The sequence below is a fragment of the Daucus carota genome, chromosome 5 (genome assembly GCF_001625215.2).
Source record: "Daucus carota subsp. sativus chromosome 5, DH1 v3.0, whole genome shotgun sequence".
Taxonomy (NCBI): Eukaryota; Viridiplantae; Streptophyta; class Magnoliopsida; order Apiales; family Apiaceae; genus Daucus; species Daucus carota.
In genome coordinates this window covers 150,354-163,228 of record NC_030385.2, presented here as the reverse complement: position 1 = coordinate 163,228, position 12,875 = coordinate 150,354, and the positions used below count along the sequence as shown (strand labels likewise).

The following is a 12,875-nucleotide window of genomic DNA, read 5'->3' as shown; positions in this document are numbered from 1 at the left end:
TTATGATCTCCTAGATATCTTTTTATTCTTGTTTTTTTGTTACATTCATTTGAGATTTGTAGAAATATTTCTTCGTTCATGACATTTAGGTATATTTAATTAACATATTGAAAAATATGTCAGATTATTAGTATTAGTATTATTTAGTTAGGATTCTTATTTAACCTAAACAAATTGATGAAATTTATCAAAATTTTACTTAAAAATCCGATGATATGCAATAATGATTATTTGAAGTCCACTGAAATTTGATGATTGGTGGATATTTTTGACTTTAACAAAATGATGTTTTATGTGAGATTTTTCAATATATTTCATATTTCTTAAAATCACAACATAATTGCAAACTTTGAAGTATTATGATTAATCACAAAAACTCCCGATCAATTGAAACAATCAGAATTAAATCTCGAGACTTTTTCGAAAATCAGGTAAGTACGAATTATATAGCTCAAAAAACTCAATCTTCTAAAATAATTTCGAGCAACATAGTAATCGCCTTTTTAATCAAAACGCATTATAGATTTTCTAACTAAAAAAATCGAGCTTTTACAATTTACACGGGCGCCATATATATAAAAATATAATATCATTATATATAATTATTAATAAATAACATGTGATATTATTCAACCAAAATACATTAATAACATTGTTTTTAAATACTCTAATGATCTCAAATTAAAGAAAATATTACAAATTTATTATATGTTATATATATTATTACACTATTAAAGCCGAAAATAAAAAGTTCGCTTGGTTGGTTGGTTAGTTGAGTTTGGTGAATCGGTTGGTATTCGACCCACGGAGCTCTTGAATTTATAACATGCTATAGTATATTTTTATTATCTATTAAACCAAACCATTAAATTTAGGTTAGTATGAATGGTTGGTATTTGGTTTCATGCGTCTTTTTAAATTATAATATGTTTTATACCATATTTTTAATTTTTAGTAATGAAATATTAAAAGGTTGATTGGTTAGTTTATATCTGAGTTTATAGGCCTCCTTAAATTATAACATGTAAAAAAAATATTTTAACATTCTCATTAAATTATATATGTTCGACCTAATTTTTAATTAGCCATTTGATGGACTTAACTATGAAGAATTTTTCCAACTGTTAAATAAAACATTTATTTAACTACATTATTCTATCATAATTTTATTTTTACAATAAAATTAGGTAAATTTAAAATATATACAATAGAATAACAAATATGTTAACCGCCCGTGCATTGCACGGGTTATAAGCTAGTATTGTATTAAAACCTGTATGGGATATTGATAACTCATATATTTACATGTGATGCGCTAGTCAAATTGTAATTTAAATTCTTGTATTTGCCAATCATAGGACTTGGAATTAAAATTTAAATTGATGGAAAATCGTCGCCGTGTAGAAGAGGAATATATGAAAAATCGTGTTCATTATCGTCCTGATATCTTAAGGCAGAAAGCAGATCCTGCTGCTATTGATGGAGATAAATTTACATCCAAACCAGAGAATAAGGTAAATTATTTATTTTGTTCTTGTGTTATTATTTTGTAATTGTAGTGTAGGGAATTGCTTCATTAGCTACTTTTATTTCTTTTCTTCATTCAGAGAAAAAGACGATGCAAAAACACCTTGCAAGAGGGTAAATTATTTTGATTTTCTTTCCTTGTTATAGTAACTAGCTTAAAACCCGTGCGATGCACGGGATTACTAATATTTTATATTTTTTTTACATATTTTAATAAATATAAATTTAGTAATATATAATTAAAATCAAATAAACATATTTTATATGTGAATTAATGTATGTTGTTGGTAAGATTCGAACCCTGTGATCATTGTTTAGAATAACTTTAGTATTATCGATTAATGCATGTTGTTAGTGGGATTCGAACCTGAGATTAGTGTTTAAGTTAAATTTAAATCTAATGGTTCTCATTAACTTGGTTTCAAAATCTAACGGTTGTAGTTAAAAGAGGGGATTAAGAGACAAAAAAAATATGGTAACCAAACTACAAATTATACGCATGTTTAGCTATTATAGTTTAGTATAGATTAGGGGTCGTCTGGTTCACCAACGGGTATAGATTTGTGACCCATTACACTATTTAAAATAGTGTAAGTTTTATATTAAACTTCAAACCATCTACACTATTGTAGTGTTAGATTTAAAGTAAAACATACACTCTTATAGTGTTATAGCCTTCTTATAGTGTTATAGTCGTTGCTCTCAAGATTTTAAATATGGTCATGGTTTAGTTCCCGAATGAATTAAGTATGTTAAAATTTTTAAAATAATTTAATCCTTTGTACACTAAACCTAGTTTATGATTTCACAAATGATTAACTAGTCAAATTGTAATTGAAATTCTTGTATTTGCCAATCATAGGACTTGGAATTAAAATTGATGGAAAATCGTCGTCGTGTAGAAGAGGAATATAGGAAAAATCGTGTTCATTATCGCCCTGATATTTTAAGGCAGAAAGCCAATCCTGCTGCTGTTGATGGAGATAAATTTACATCCAAACCAGGGAATAAGGTAAATTATTTATTTTGTTCTTGTGTTATTATTTTGTAATTGTAATTTGGGGACTTGATTTATTATCTACTTTGTCCATTCAGAGAAAAGCTACTGCTGTTACTGCTTCAGGAAGAAAAAGAAAAGTTAATGATGCACCAACATCTAAACCAGGGACGTCCTTTTGCAATGCGGTAAATTATATTGTTTTTTTTTCATTTTCAAAGTAATTAGGGGTCCTTTGGTTCCATATATATATATATATATATATATATATATATATATATATATATATATATAGGCCATTGCTCCATAAAGAACACTCTTATATAAAGAACAATAAAGAACAATATAAAATCAGTTATTCCAATAGATCCATTGGTCCCGCCAGGGGCACCCAATACAAAAAGTTCTTATTTTTTATTTTCTACCCATTCAACAATTTTTTTTTGAAAAAATTACAGTTCATGATGACGTCACTGCTGATGTCATCATGAACAGTGATTTTTTTAAAACAAAAATTTAATTTTTTGTTTTTGCTAAATGGATAGAGGGTAAAAAAAATAACAACTTTTTGTATTAGGTGTCATGACGGAACTCTTATATTGGATTAAATATGAGGTGTTTTTTATTGTTCTTTATATAAGGTGTTCTTTATGGAGTGCAACTCTATATATATATTAGTGTTATCTATAACGTTTGTTTATTATATTACTGACTAGTTTCAATAATGTTTTTTTGGGTGAAATTAAGTATACTTATCGCTTCTTGCAATGCAACTCACTTGTTTCTATTCATGTATGTATACTTGTCAGTATGGCCACCATTTTGTTTTTCTTATTGAATTTGCCTCGGGATACGCTCTTTTCGATGCTCATGGAATGTATGAATATCCTGGATTTACCACCACGTTCAAAATAGCTGAGAAGTACCTCAATAACAACCCATTCACGCTGAGAGCTTTTTATCCCTTTTTATCTGTGGGTGACGCTCTCATTCAAATGAAGGCTATATGCAACTGTAAGCGAATAAATGAGAAGGTTACTATATATATATACATGTATATATATATATACATGTATATATATTCTCTAGTTCTATTCCATGTGTGTCTTTTACATAATATATCATGTATATGGTTTATAGCAACGGTGACCAAGGAGCTGAAAAATTTCGTAGTGGATAATATTCCAGAGCGAATCTCTGATTATTGGATTGCAGTTGCAAATGCAAGGTTGGCACAGACAATAGGTTTAGCAACAGGGATACCTGCCATAGCTGGTCATATAATTGATGAGGTCATGCGTGGTTTGCGGGTGAAATTTGATAAATTCATCACCGGCTTGGAGGTTTGCGCTTCCTTTTCGATAAGTGATCATTTAATAAATGATTCCCCCGCAACTAATTTGGTGATTTTCTTTTTCTAGCTCGAAAACATGAAAATGGCTCGACTGAATTTGGCATGCAGTTATCGTAGACAAAGTTGTGCACACAAAGAAAGTTCCATGGTGCAAAGAATTTTTTACACTGTTGACAAAGTTGTGGTTGTGCCACATAAATTTGAAGGACTTTTCATCACCAAGGGTTTGGGTAAAAAGAACTTTATCTGTACTAAAAATTTAGTACCCGGTAAAGTTCTTTATGGTGAAAAATTAATATCTGTTGAGGTGAATCAATTTATATATGATTAGTATTTGGCTCTTAATCAATTTATTATGTAGTTCAGAATTTTTACGATCCATGTTTATTATTTACATAGCATTATTATTATTTACTTCATGTGTCCCTCCCAATTTTTTTTTACATTCGGGTTGGGCATGGAGGTTACGGAATGAGAAGAAAGTAAGTGGAAAATGAGTAGGAAGTGGGTAAATTGTGGAACCAATCAATATATTAGACAGCCGAAGAGAAGTAGTTGGCTCATTTAAGTTTTTAAATTATTAAAACTTTATTATTTTTGGAAAGTTTTGAAATGTAAAGAATTGGAAAGGACTTCAAAATATAGAAAATGTAAAGAATTGCGAGGGATTGAGGGAGTATCATTAAAACATTCTTTTGATCCTATGCGAAACACAACAAAACCAACATATTAGTTCTTAATGTCTTGAAAATGTTGCCAATTCGTCCTTTGCCCCCTAAACCGTCTAAACATGTGTTAATTTGCTATTGTGTTAGTTTGCAAATAAACTTTGATACCTTAACATTTAGCCACTAAAGAGCAAAGTTATTACATTTTTAAGCATTTAGAACTATATAAAGGGAATTTCAAGGTTATGGCCAAATGGCCCTTTTAATAGTGTTATCAAATGTTGAACACGCAATAACACAACTTTTTTGTTGCATTTTGACGAAATGTGTGACCTAGTTTTATGTGTTGAGATTTATATAACTTGTCTTATTTTAGAATGAGGATGATGGAACTGAAGTTGAGTACAGAGTATGGAATCCGCATCTGTCAAAGTTGGCGGCTGCAGTAATGGGCGGTCTTACTAATATATGGGTCGTATGTATTATCATATATCATAAATTACAATAGCAAATAAGATTTGCAATTAGTTAATTCATATTTGCTTCATTTAATTGGTTTTATGTTTTTAGAAACCCGGCTCTCACGTTTTATACCTGGGAGATGTATGTGGAATTACAGTTTTACAATTGTCTGATCTTGTTGGCTCGGTAAGTTATTTAGTGCGTTCTTGGTTATTCATAGCTTGTTTGTACTTTTTTGTTCCATATCATGATATTGTCTAGATGTTTAAATATGATTTAGTAATAGTGTTTGTCAACATATTTTTCAATTGCAGGATGGTCTATGTAATTGGGTTGTCAGATGCTGTTGCAAACACGGTGGGGGAGAGGTCAAACGTTGTAACACTTCCTGGAAATTTATGTTTCCGTAAGGATTCCAACGTGGTTCGTTGTAGAGATTACCGCTTTATTCTTGGTATGGATTACCGCATGGTTGTTGGTATGGTGGATGTGTTGCTTGGTGATATCATTTATCCTGAAGATTGCTCTTTGCAGGTTCTTTTTCACCCACAATATGATGTCTACTATATTTTTTAATGTACTTCATCACTTTCTACATATTAAATGAATATGATTCATTTTAAATTTAATTAAATTATAATCACTCAATAAAAGATTAAACATTCAAAAATTACACTTTTGATACGGATCATCATTATTGAAAAACTGTTGTATATTTTGAAATAATAGTTCGACTTTTTTCAACTGGCTATTCAACTGAAAATTAGCATATGGTACAGTAATGAATTAGCTCATTTACCCAATTCTTAATGCACAGTTTCGCATTAAACATTTTCTTAATACATCCAAAATGAGGGTTGTGCTATGGTTGTGAACTAATTTTTTGAAATGCTCTATGATCTTCTCTTGAATTGTTCATTGTTCCATTTTTTAGTTTGGTTATTCTATCATCCCCTCCAATTTTAATTTTTGGATTATCCTTTAAGACTTGATTGGTGGTATAATGTTTTGGTTTTATAATCATGGATTATTAGTTGAGTTTTGAATTTGACTAGCCAGGTAAAAGATCTGTTTGACAAACTTCCCTTCCACCTGAGGATAGAGTTCGAGACAAAAGAACTTGTCATGTTAGAACCAATAGGGAGAGGGCATGCCATGGCTGTTGGCGTTTACCGCGTAGGAAAGTAATAGATGGATGTTCTCTCATGTACACTTTGGTATTTTGTCATTACTGGAACTCCCTGTTTGTGTTGTACAAGAAATGAAATTCTGTTTAAACTTTGTTATCACTTAACAAATTTATTTATTGTGGACTTGAAATCCTGGATGTTTGCGGGGCCAGCATTATATAAGTTATTTCTGTTTTATCTTCTGAACAATCTTAAGTCTTTTCTGTTTATTCCTCTACATCTAAACCATCTTTTTACCGTTGGTTTGTAATTGTTTCAAAGGAGGGATCAGCCTTCCGTTTGTGGACTACTTTAGTGGCTAAGTTGTTTAAAGGATGCATTGTTTGTCGCTCTACACATCTGGATTTGGACCATATGCTGATGTAACTGAGATTGGGTTTGTATACATTTAAAAGTTCTTTAATACTGCAATGATTTAGTTTCTATCATCAAATGAAGCTAAATCCTGATTACAATTTAAAGTTTCGGTTTTTCTATGATCATTAATCACAATAGAAAATTGATGATGATTATGAGGTGAAAAGAGTTGATAGTTTTGGCAGCTGATGTCAATAGTTTTGGTGGTGTCGCTCTTGTTAATTCATATGTTTCTGCAGCCCACTGCACAGGAAGTAGGAGGAAAGTAAACATTAGGTGTGTAAGGACAATATTGCTAAAGTGTCTTTACACACCCAGATTTGCATTCAGTTTGTATTCGTTTGTATTCTGTCTCAAAACCACCCAGATGTATTTATAGAGTATACAAGTTTGTAGTCAAAAGACTACCATTTAAAATGGCGATCGACGATGGTGATGATTTGCCGATTGGAGTAAGCTGCTGCTTTATGATCATCTCTCTCGTATACTTTGTTATAAAAGGTGCTAATCTCTAAAATATCATTGCAATCAACAATTTCAATGAATCTTTCTTAATAGCTTTAACTTGATTCCCGAAATATTTTCAGAAAATAATGAAGAAAGTGCTCCACGAATTACCTGCCTCATTGAACGAATAATTTTCAGGTAAGTTATTATTTATGCAGGATATATAATATTTGTAGTTCTTGTTGTTTTTAAAATTATTGTTATATATACTTGAATTCATTAGAAATGCATCACTACCCAACTTCTATACACTTATATATTGTCTGTAATCTTCTCTACTCTGTACTATACTATTATAACCACACGTCAGAAATAGTTTGTAGTCTGTTCGTGGAATGAAATTTGACTATCAAAGGTCCGGGGTAGTTACTGAAGCCACATCAACAACAAATTAAAATTAAGTACTTATAGATCAAATTGACATGAGTTTACTAGGATATATTACCTTATTTGTACATGATCGTGTTTAAGCCAAGTCTCCATAGAACGTTTCTCTATGTATATAATGCTAGGCTATTCTCCGGATTATCTTACTAGGCATAATTGAATCCTACCAACCCAACAGTATCTCAGTCCCAACCTATCTATGAGCCCAATTCTATATCTTGTCCCAGTAATGTGATCCAGTTAAACCCCTGCTGTGTAGACTATTTGGTAAATTATTTAAGATATTGGCTCATGGCTCATGGATTCTAGGTCTCTTCATTGATCTGCACAGTAGTAAATATTAGCAACTTGATGTTTTCTTCACCTTCACCATGCATACTTAAAAATGATGAGGCTGTGGTAATCATCTGTAACAGTGGTCTTAAAAAGTAAATCTCAGCAAAAATAATAGTGTCAAAATCTGGCTTTTATATTTAGGTCAATATTGAAAGCTTGCCTGACAACCTTTGAGCATGTCCGAGGGATTTATAAATTGAATATTTATTGATTAATAGTTCATGAAATTCAGGTATGGGTTCATATCTATTGGAGACTCTGAATGATCTCTACAGCAAGAAACTTGTACAGACATATAGCGTCTTTCCTAACAAGAACGAGATAAGCGATGTGGTGGTCCAGCCCTACAACTCTCTTCTGACACTCAAGCGCCTTACTCTGAATGCTGATTGTGTAGTTCTTCTTGATAATACTGCGTTGAATAGAATTGCTGTGGAACACCTTCATATTCCGAATCCTTCCGTCTCCCAGACCAACTCTTTAGTTTCAACTGTAATGTCAGCAAGCACAACCACTCTGCGTTATCCTGGATACATGAATGGCGACTTAGTTGGCCTTCTTGCTTCATTGATTCCAACACCAAGATGTCACTTTCTAATGACAGGATATACACCTCTAACAGTAGAACGCCAGGTGAAATATCCATGGCCTTCTATGTAATTGAATAAATCTTACTGTGAAGTTTCTAGCCAAGGAAATTCCAATAGGCCGTGAGAATGGGCATATGCCAATATATAACTTTGAAGTTGACTTTTGAAACTAAAATTATTAATTTAAGAACTTTAGTCTTTAGCGTGTGTATAATAGGCCTAGAATAAGAAAGTGGAAGCTAGTTGGCTAGTCAATGTGTCAAACAAAAGCCTAATTATTGGCTTGACCTTGCTTAACCCTTGAAAATTTTACAATGCTATTATCTTACTTAATCTAAAATAAAGTACAAAAGTAGCTCAACATTTTAGTATGTGAAGAACAACCAATTTTTATATATCCTTTTAGTATCGAAGTTGTAGCTTAATTTAAGTGATCTGATCTTTGCAGGCTAATATGATCCGTAAAACTACTGTACTAGATGTGATGAGAAGACTTCTTCAGGCAAGATATACATTGTCTATAGATTGCTATACTATTCAAGTATAAGAGTTTTATGACTATGGTCTCTTTTGCAGATAAAGAATATCATGGTCTCCCCTAATGCCTGGACAAAAGAAGCTAGTCAGGCAAAGTACATATCGATATTAAACATTATACAGGGAGAAGTTGATCCTACTCAGGTAAGTATACTACTTGTGTAATTTTAAAGTGTTTTCCCATGTTGCTTCCTAATGTGAACTTTAGGAGTCTGGATGCATATGTGGTATCTTTAGGTAAATAATTAATTATTAAAAATCTGAAATAAGAACTGTATGGGTAGTGTGGATATTAACACAAAAGCTTATGGTCTCTTCTTGAGTTGACTTTGGGAAATAAAAGAGGGCAGATTACCATGTTCCTTATTCTTTTTTCAGGATAGTAGGAAGAAGCAAGTGTTATTTTTACCCAACTTCTCTCCAAAATCTTCTGGAGAGAAGTCCACAGACAAGCCTATAAGTTCTTTTAAAGATTCAAATATGTCCCTCTTTTAATTGATCAATTAATAGTTTATTATGTTCATCATTTCTTTGCACCTTTAAGATCAATTGACCATGATTTCATTTGAACGATGGTTGAATGTTCTCACCCCTTCGGTCTTAGTTGTATATAGAGTTTGTTTGTTCATGGGAACTCACTGTAGATGATTATGTATATGTTTGACTCTAAAGTTTGATCATTTGCTGAGAACTCTCACCGAACGGCATTCACCATATTGTGGCGAATTCAGGTTTATGATAGTCTTCAAAGAATCCGTGAAAGAAAGCTTGTTAATTTCATTGAATGGGGACCTGCAAGCATTCAGGCATGTTTACTACACCCATTTGGTTACTATATATTCTTTACATTCTCCTTTTTGTAAATAAATTTAATTTAAATGTTTTTTTCTCTTGGCAGGTTGCTTTATCTAGAAAATCCCCTTATGTTCAAACTGCGCATAGGGTGAGAATTTACATTCGTTAATCTTTTCATCTGATCATTAGTACCACTACACTGACCGTCACTACTTTCTGGTGCTTCTGTTTCTGCTACCACACATGATGCCTAACCTAAACTAATGATCTACATGTCTTGTAATCACATAATTTAGGTAAGTGGCCTTATGCTTGCAAGTTATACTGGTATCCGGCACCTATTTAGAAAATGTTTGAGTCAGTATTCACTATTGAGGAAGCGGCAAGCATTTCTTGACAAATACAGGAGTTTCCCGTTGTTTGATGTAAGTTGCTACTGTAGGTTAATTTTTTAATCTACCTTGTTGATTTTGATGAACTTCTATTTTTATACTAATAGTTAACCAGTACTCTCTAGATGCATATTTGAATATGCTTTAGGAACTAATAATGTTCATTTTTGTTCTATCTGTGATTAAAATACAAGATCAGTAGTTTTATGCTATTACTTTATTAATATTTGATTTCTCTATCCAAAACTCTAATTGTTATATTATAGTATATATGTCAATAAATGACATTAGTATGCGGGATCACAAGAGTCATGACTAAATTTAAAGCTATAAAGTTAGTAGTACTATAAAATTTTCTATTTTGCATATAATGATTTGGACTTTGGATTCGATTTTCAGTCAATAAATTGTTGGACAGTGAATAATAATTTTTTTTATTTAACTATAAATAATTTTTTTGTTGCTCTTTAAAAATTTCCTGTCAGACCTTTAACAAATCTAAAGGTTCATCTCAGTTGACTGTCCTTCATTGCCAAATATTTGCACAATTTGTTTACATTTTCATATGGTGAGAAACTTGGGCAGGATAATGATCTTTCAGAATTTTGATGAATCTAGAGATAATTGAGAGCTTGGTTGATGAATACAAGGCTTGTGAGTCCCCTGACTACATCAAATGGGGGATGGAGGTACGTCTTTTACTTGTCTGATCCTCCGTATATAGTTTATGTTTTGTGTTTACAATGTGAATATATTATATTTTTGTGCAGGATCCAGATCACATCCTAACTAGAGAAGGGAATGCTACAGGATCCGTGGCTCCAAACTTAGCAATATGAACTACTAGTGTACCCCACTTTCACCTTTTGGATTTATCCAAGGTCCTTTTTTACGGTTGCTGCAACATATACAACGTCTCATTTAGTGGTTTTGAATGTCGATATTAATCTGCATAGTGTACTAGAGGTTATGAAGATTCTATGCTATATTACTTTCTTCATATTTATCAAACCGGCTTCTAAGTTGCACAAAATGAACCTTTAGATATATTAGTCTTGGCACATTTGAAATTGGAAGTCCTGAATCTCCTGATACCTTGCATGTCTTACGTCTGGCATGACTTGCTTACTGTTGCTATTTTTCTAATTCAGTCTTTTGTTGTCTTCTGCAGGAACTTCTAATTGACAAGGCACTAGTATTAATCTTCTTTTGGATGCATCTTACTACTTTCTTTGATCGAATGTAATTGGAACTGTACTGTTAAATATTGCCAATCCTGTCATTATGGCTGGTTTATCCGTTTATTGTGGCTTTTCGTGTTAATGTTTTTTCTTTCCACGTACTACATAAATTTTAGTTCATGAAGTGGCTTTTCTACATTTGTGTGCTGTGATTGTTTTTAGTCCTGCTGGTAATGCTTTGACACTGTATGTCATGTTTTTTACACGTTGGCTGGTATTACTATTACAATTTTTTGTTTTGCTACAGTTCGAAGTAGCTGGGTATAAGTTGGTTCTTAGATTTGCTGATCGATTGTCTGTTTGGATATTGTCTTTATGTTTTACTCGTTTATATATCGCAAGCCCAAATTCTTATTGCCACGGTCAGTAGTAAAACCTAGCCCTTTCAATTCTACCAACAGTTATGCACATAAGTTTAATCCTATATTGCTATCAAAACACTTGAATCCAAGTACTCCAGATAATTTTATTGTATGTTTCAATTTATATGTATACAAGTATCTGATTTACTACAAGATTATCCCCTTCCATATGAAACATCCATAGGACTATCTGAATCAATTGCTAAAAAATCAAAATTTCTAGCAATTACTGAACCTGTAGATGATGCACATCTATTTTCCTGTCTGGATTGGCGGAAGTTATATGTTGATGTAACAGAAACAGAAATAAGAGCTAGTGTTATTGCAGTTTTAGCAGTTCCATGCCAATTCAATGGATTGAAGAAACCTCTAACGCAGTTGGTAAAAACCCGAGAATTGTCATCATCTACTTTAAGTTCGTGAACCTGCTTCTCCGTGTTCTCGTTTCTAAAACACGCATTCAACTCTTCGATCACATTGAGCTTTCCTCCTTCCTGTTCTTGGAAATGTTTTATGTTTTCTATTAGATGCTTTCTACTTTTTTCGAGCTTAATGAATGCTTCTTGGCATTGTTGGCGTTGGTGAGATTGCATTCTCTACATTAACACAAACACAAACAATTTTAACAAAACCGTAAAACAATAAATGAACAAAAGTGAAAATACATCATGCTACACAATTTACGCAAAGCGAAAAACAATTAATCGAAAAAACACGAAAAGAGTACCCATATTAGCTAAAGAGCGGTGTAGGCGTTCGAAAAGAGGCGAAGCAGTCCTGATCTGTACTACAAAATCGGAGGTCAATCTTCTTTTCTTCCTCCGCTCATAGAAGTAAGCATAATCTGTTTTGAGAGTGCTCTCCGTTTGCAAGGTATCCATGTTCCAAAGAACAGCCTTCTTGTATTGCCTGGCACTAAGTAACAGCTTCTCCATCTGAAGAGAAATGGCAACATGCAACTTTCTTTCTGGTCCGTATACAGCCTGCTTCTTTAAAAGAGAATCTTGAAATGGGGGACGGAAACAAAATACCATCAACAGTGTGTATGCAAAACAAAGAACTTCATCAAAGTATAAAACATAGTTAACAAGATAGATCATTACCTTTAGAAGAATCAGTTTTATGTTCAGTAAGATTTTGTTTTAACCTGCCATATACACTCCTCCGTTCATT

General features: G+C 32.3%; 2 protein-coding genes across 3 annotated transcripts; both read left to right on the top strand.

The window, feature by feature from the left end:
* Positions 1-1,295: 1,295 nt before the first annotated feature.
* On the top strand, positions 1,296-5,576 carry LOC135146799 (uncharacterized). 2 transcript variants are annotated; one of them, XM_064093059.1, is made up of 9 exons: positions 1,296-1,514; positions 2,390-2,539; positions 2,623-2,712; positions 3,334-3,538; positions 3,740-3,867; positions 3,946-4,185; positions 4,923-5,021; positions 5,117-5,194; positions 5,349-5,576. In XM_064093059.1, the coding sequence occupies exons 1-9, from the start codon at positions 1,383-1,385 to the stop codon at positions 5,388-5,390; spliced, it is 1,164 nt and encodes a 387-aa protein (XP_063949129.1). In that variant the 5' UTR covers positions 1,296-1,382; the 3' UTR covers positions 5,391-5,576. The 2 variants fall into 2 exon arrangements, with proteins under 2 accessions (XP_063949129.1, XP_063949128.1); XM_064093058.1 differs by having other exon boundaries at positions 1,335-1,514; positions 3,665-3,867; positions 5,349-5,574.
* A 2,193-nt stretch (positions 5,577-7,769) lies between these two features.
* LOC108221112 (tubulin gamma-3 chain-like) lies at positions 7,770-10,962 on the top strand. The gene is made up of 8 exons (XM_064094611.1): positions 7,770-8,418; positions 8,824-8,877; positions 8,952-9,056; positions 9,644-9,718; positions 9,811-9,855; positions 10,004-10,132; positions 10,685-10,788; positions 10,870-10,962. The coding sequence occupies exons 1-7, from the start codon at positions 8,020-8,022 to the stop codon at positions 10,706-10,708; spliced, it is 831 nt and encodes a 276-aa protein (XP_063950681.1). The 5' UTR covers positions 7,770-8,019; the 3' UTR covers positions 10,709-10,788; positions 10,870-10,962.
* Positions 10,963-12,875: the final 1,913 nt, after the last annotated feature.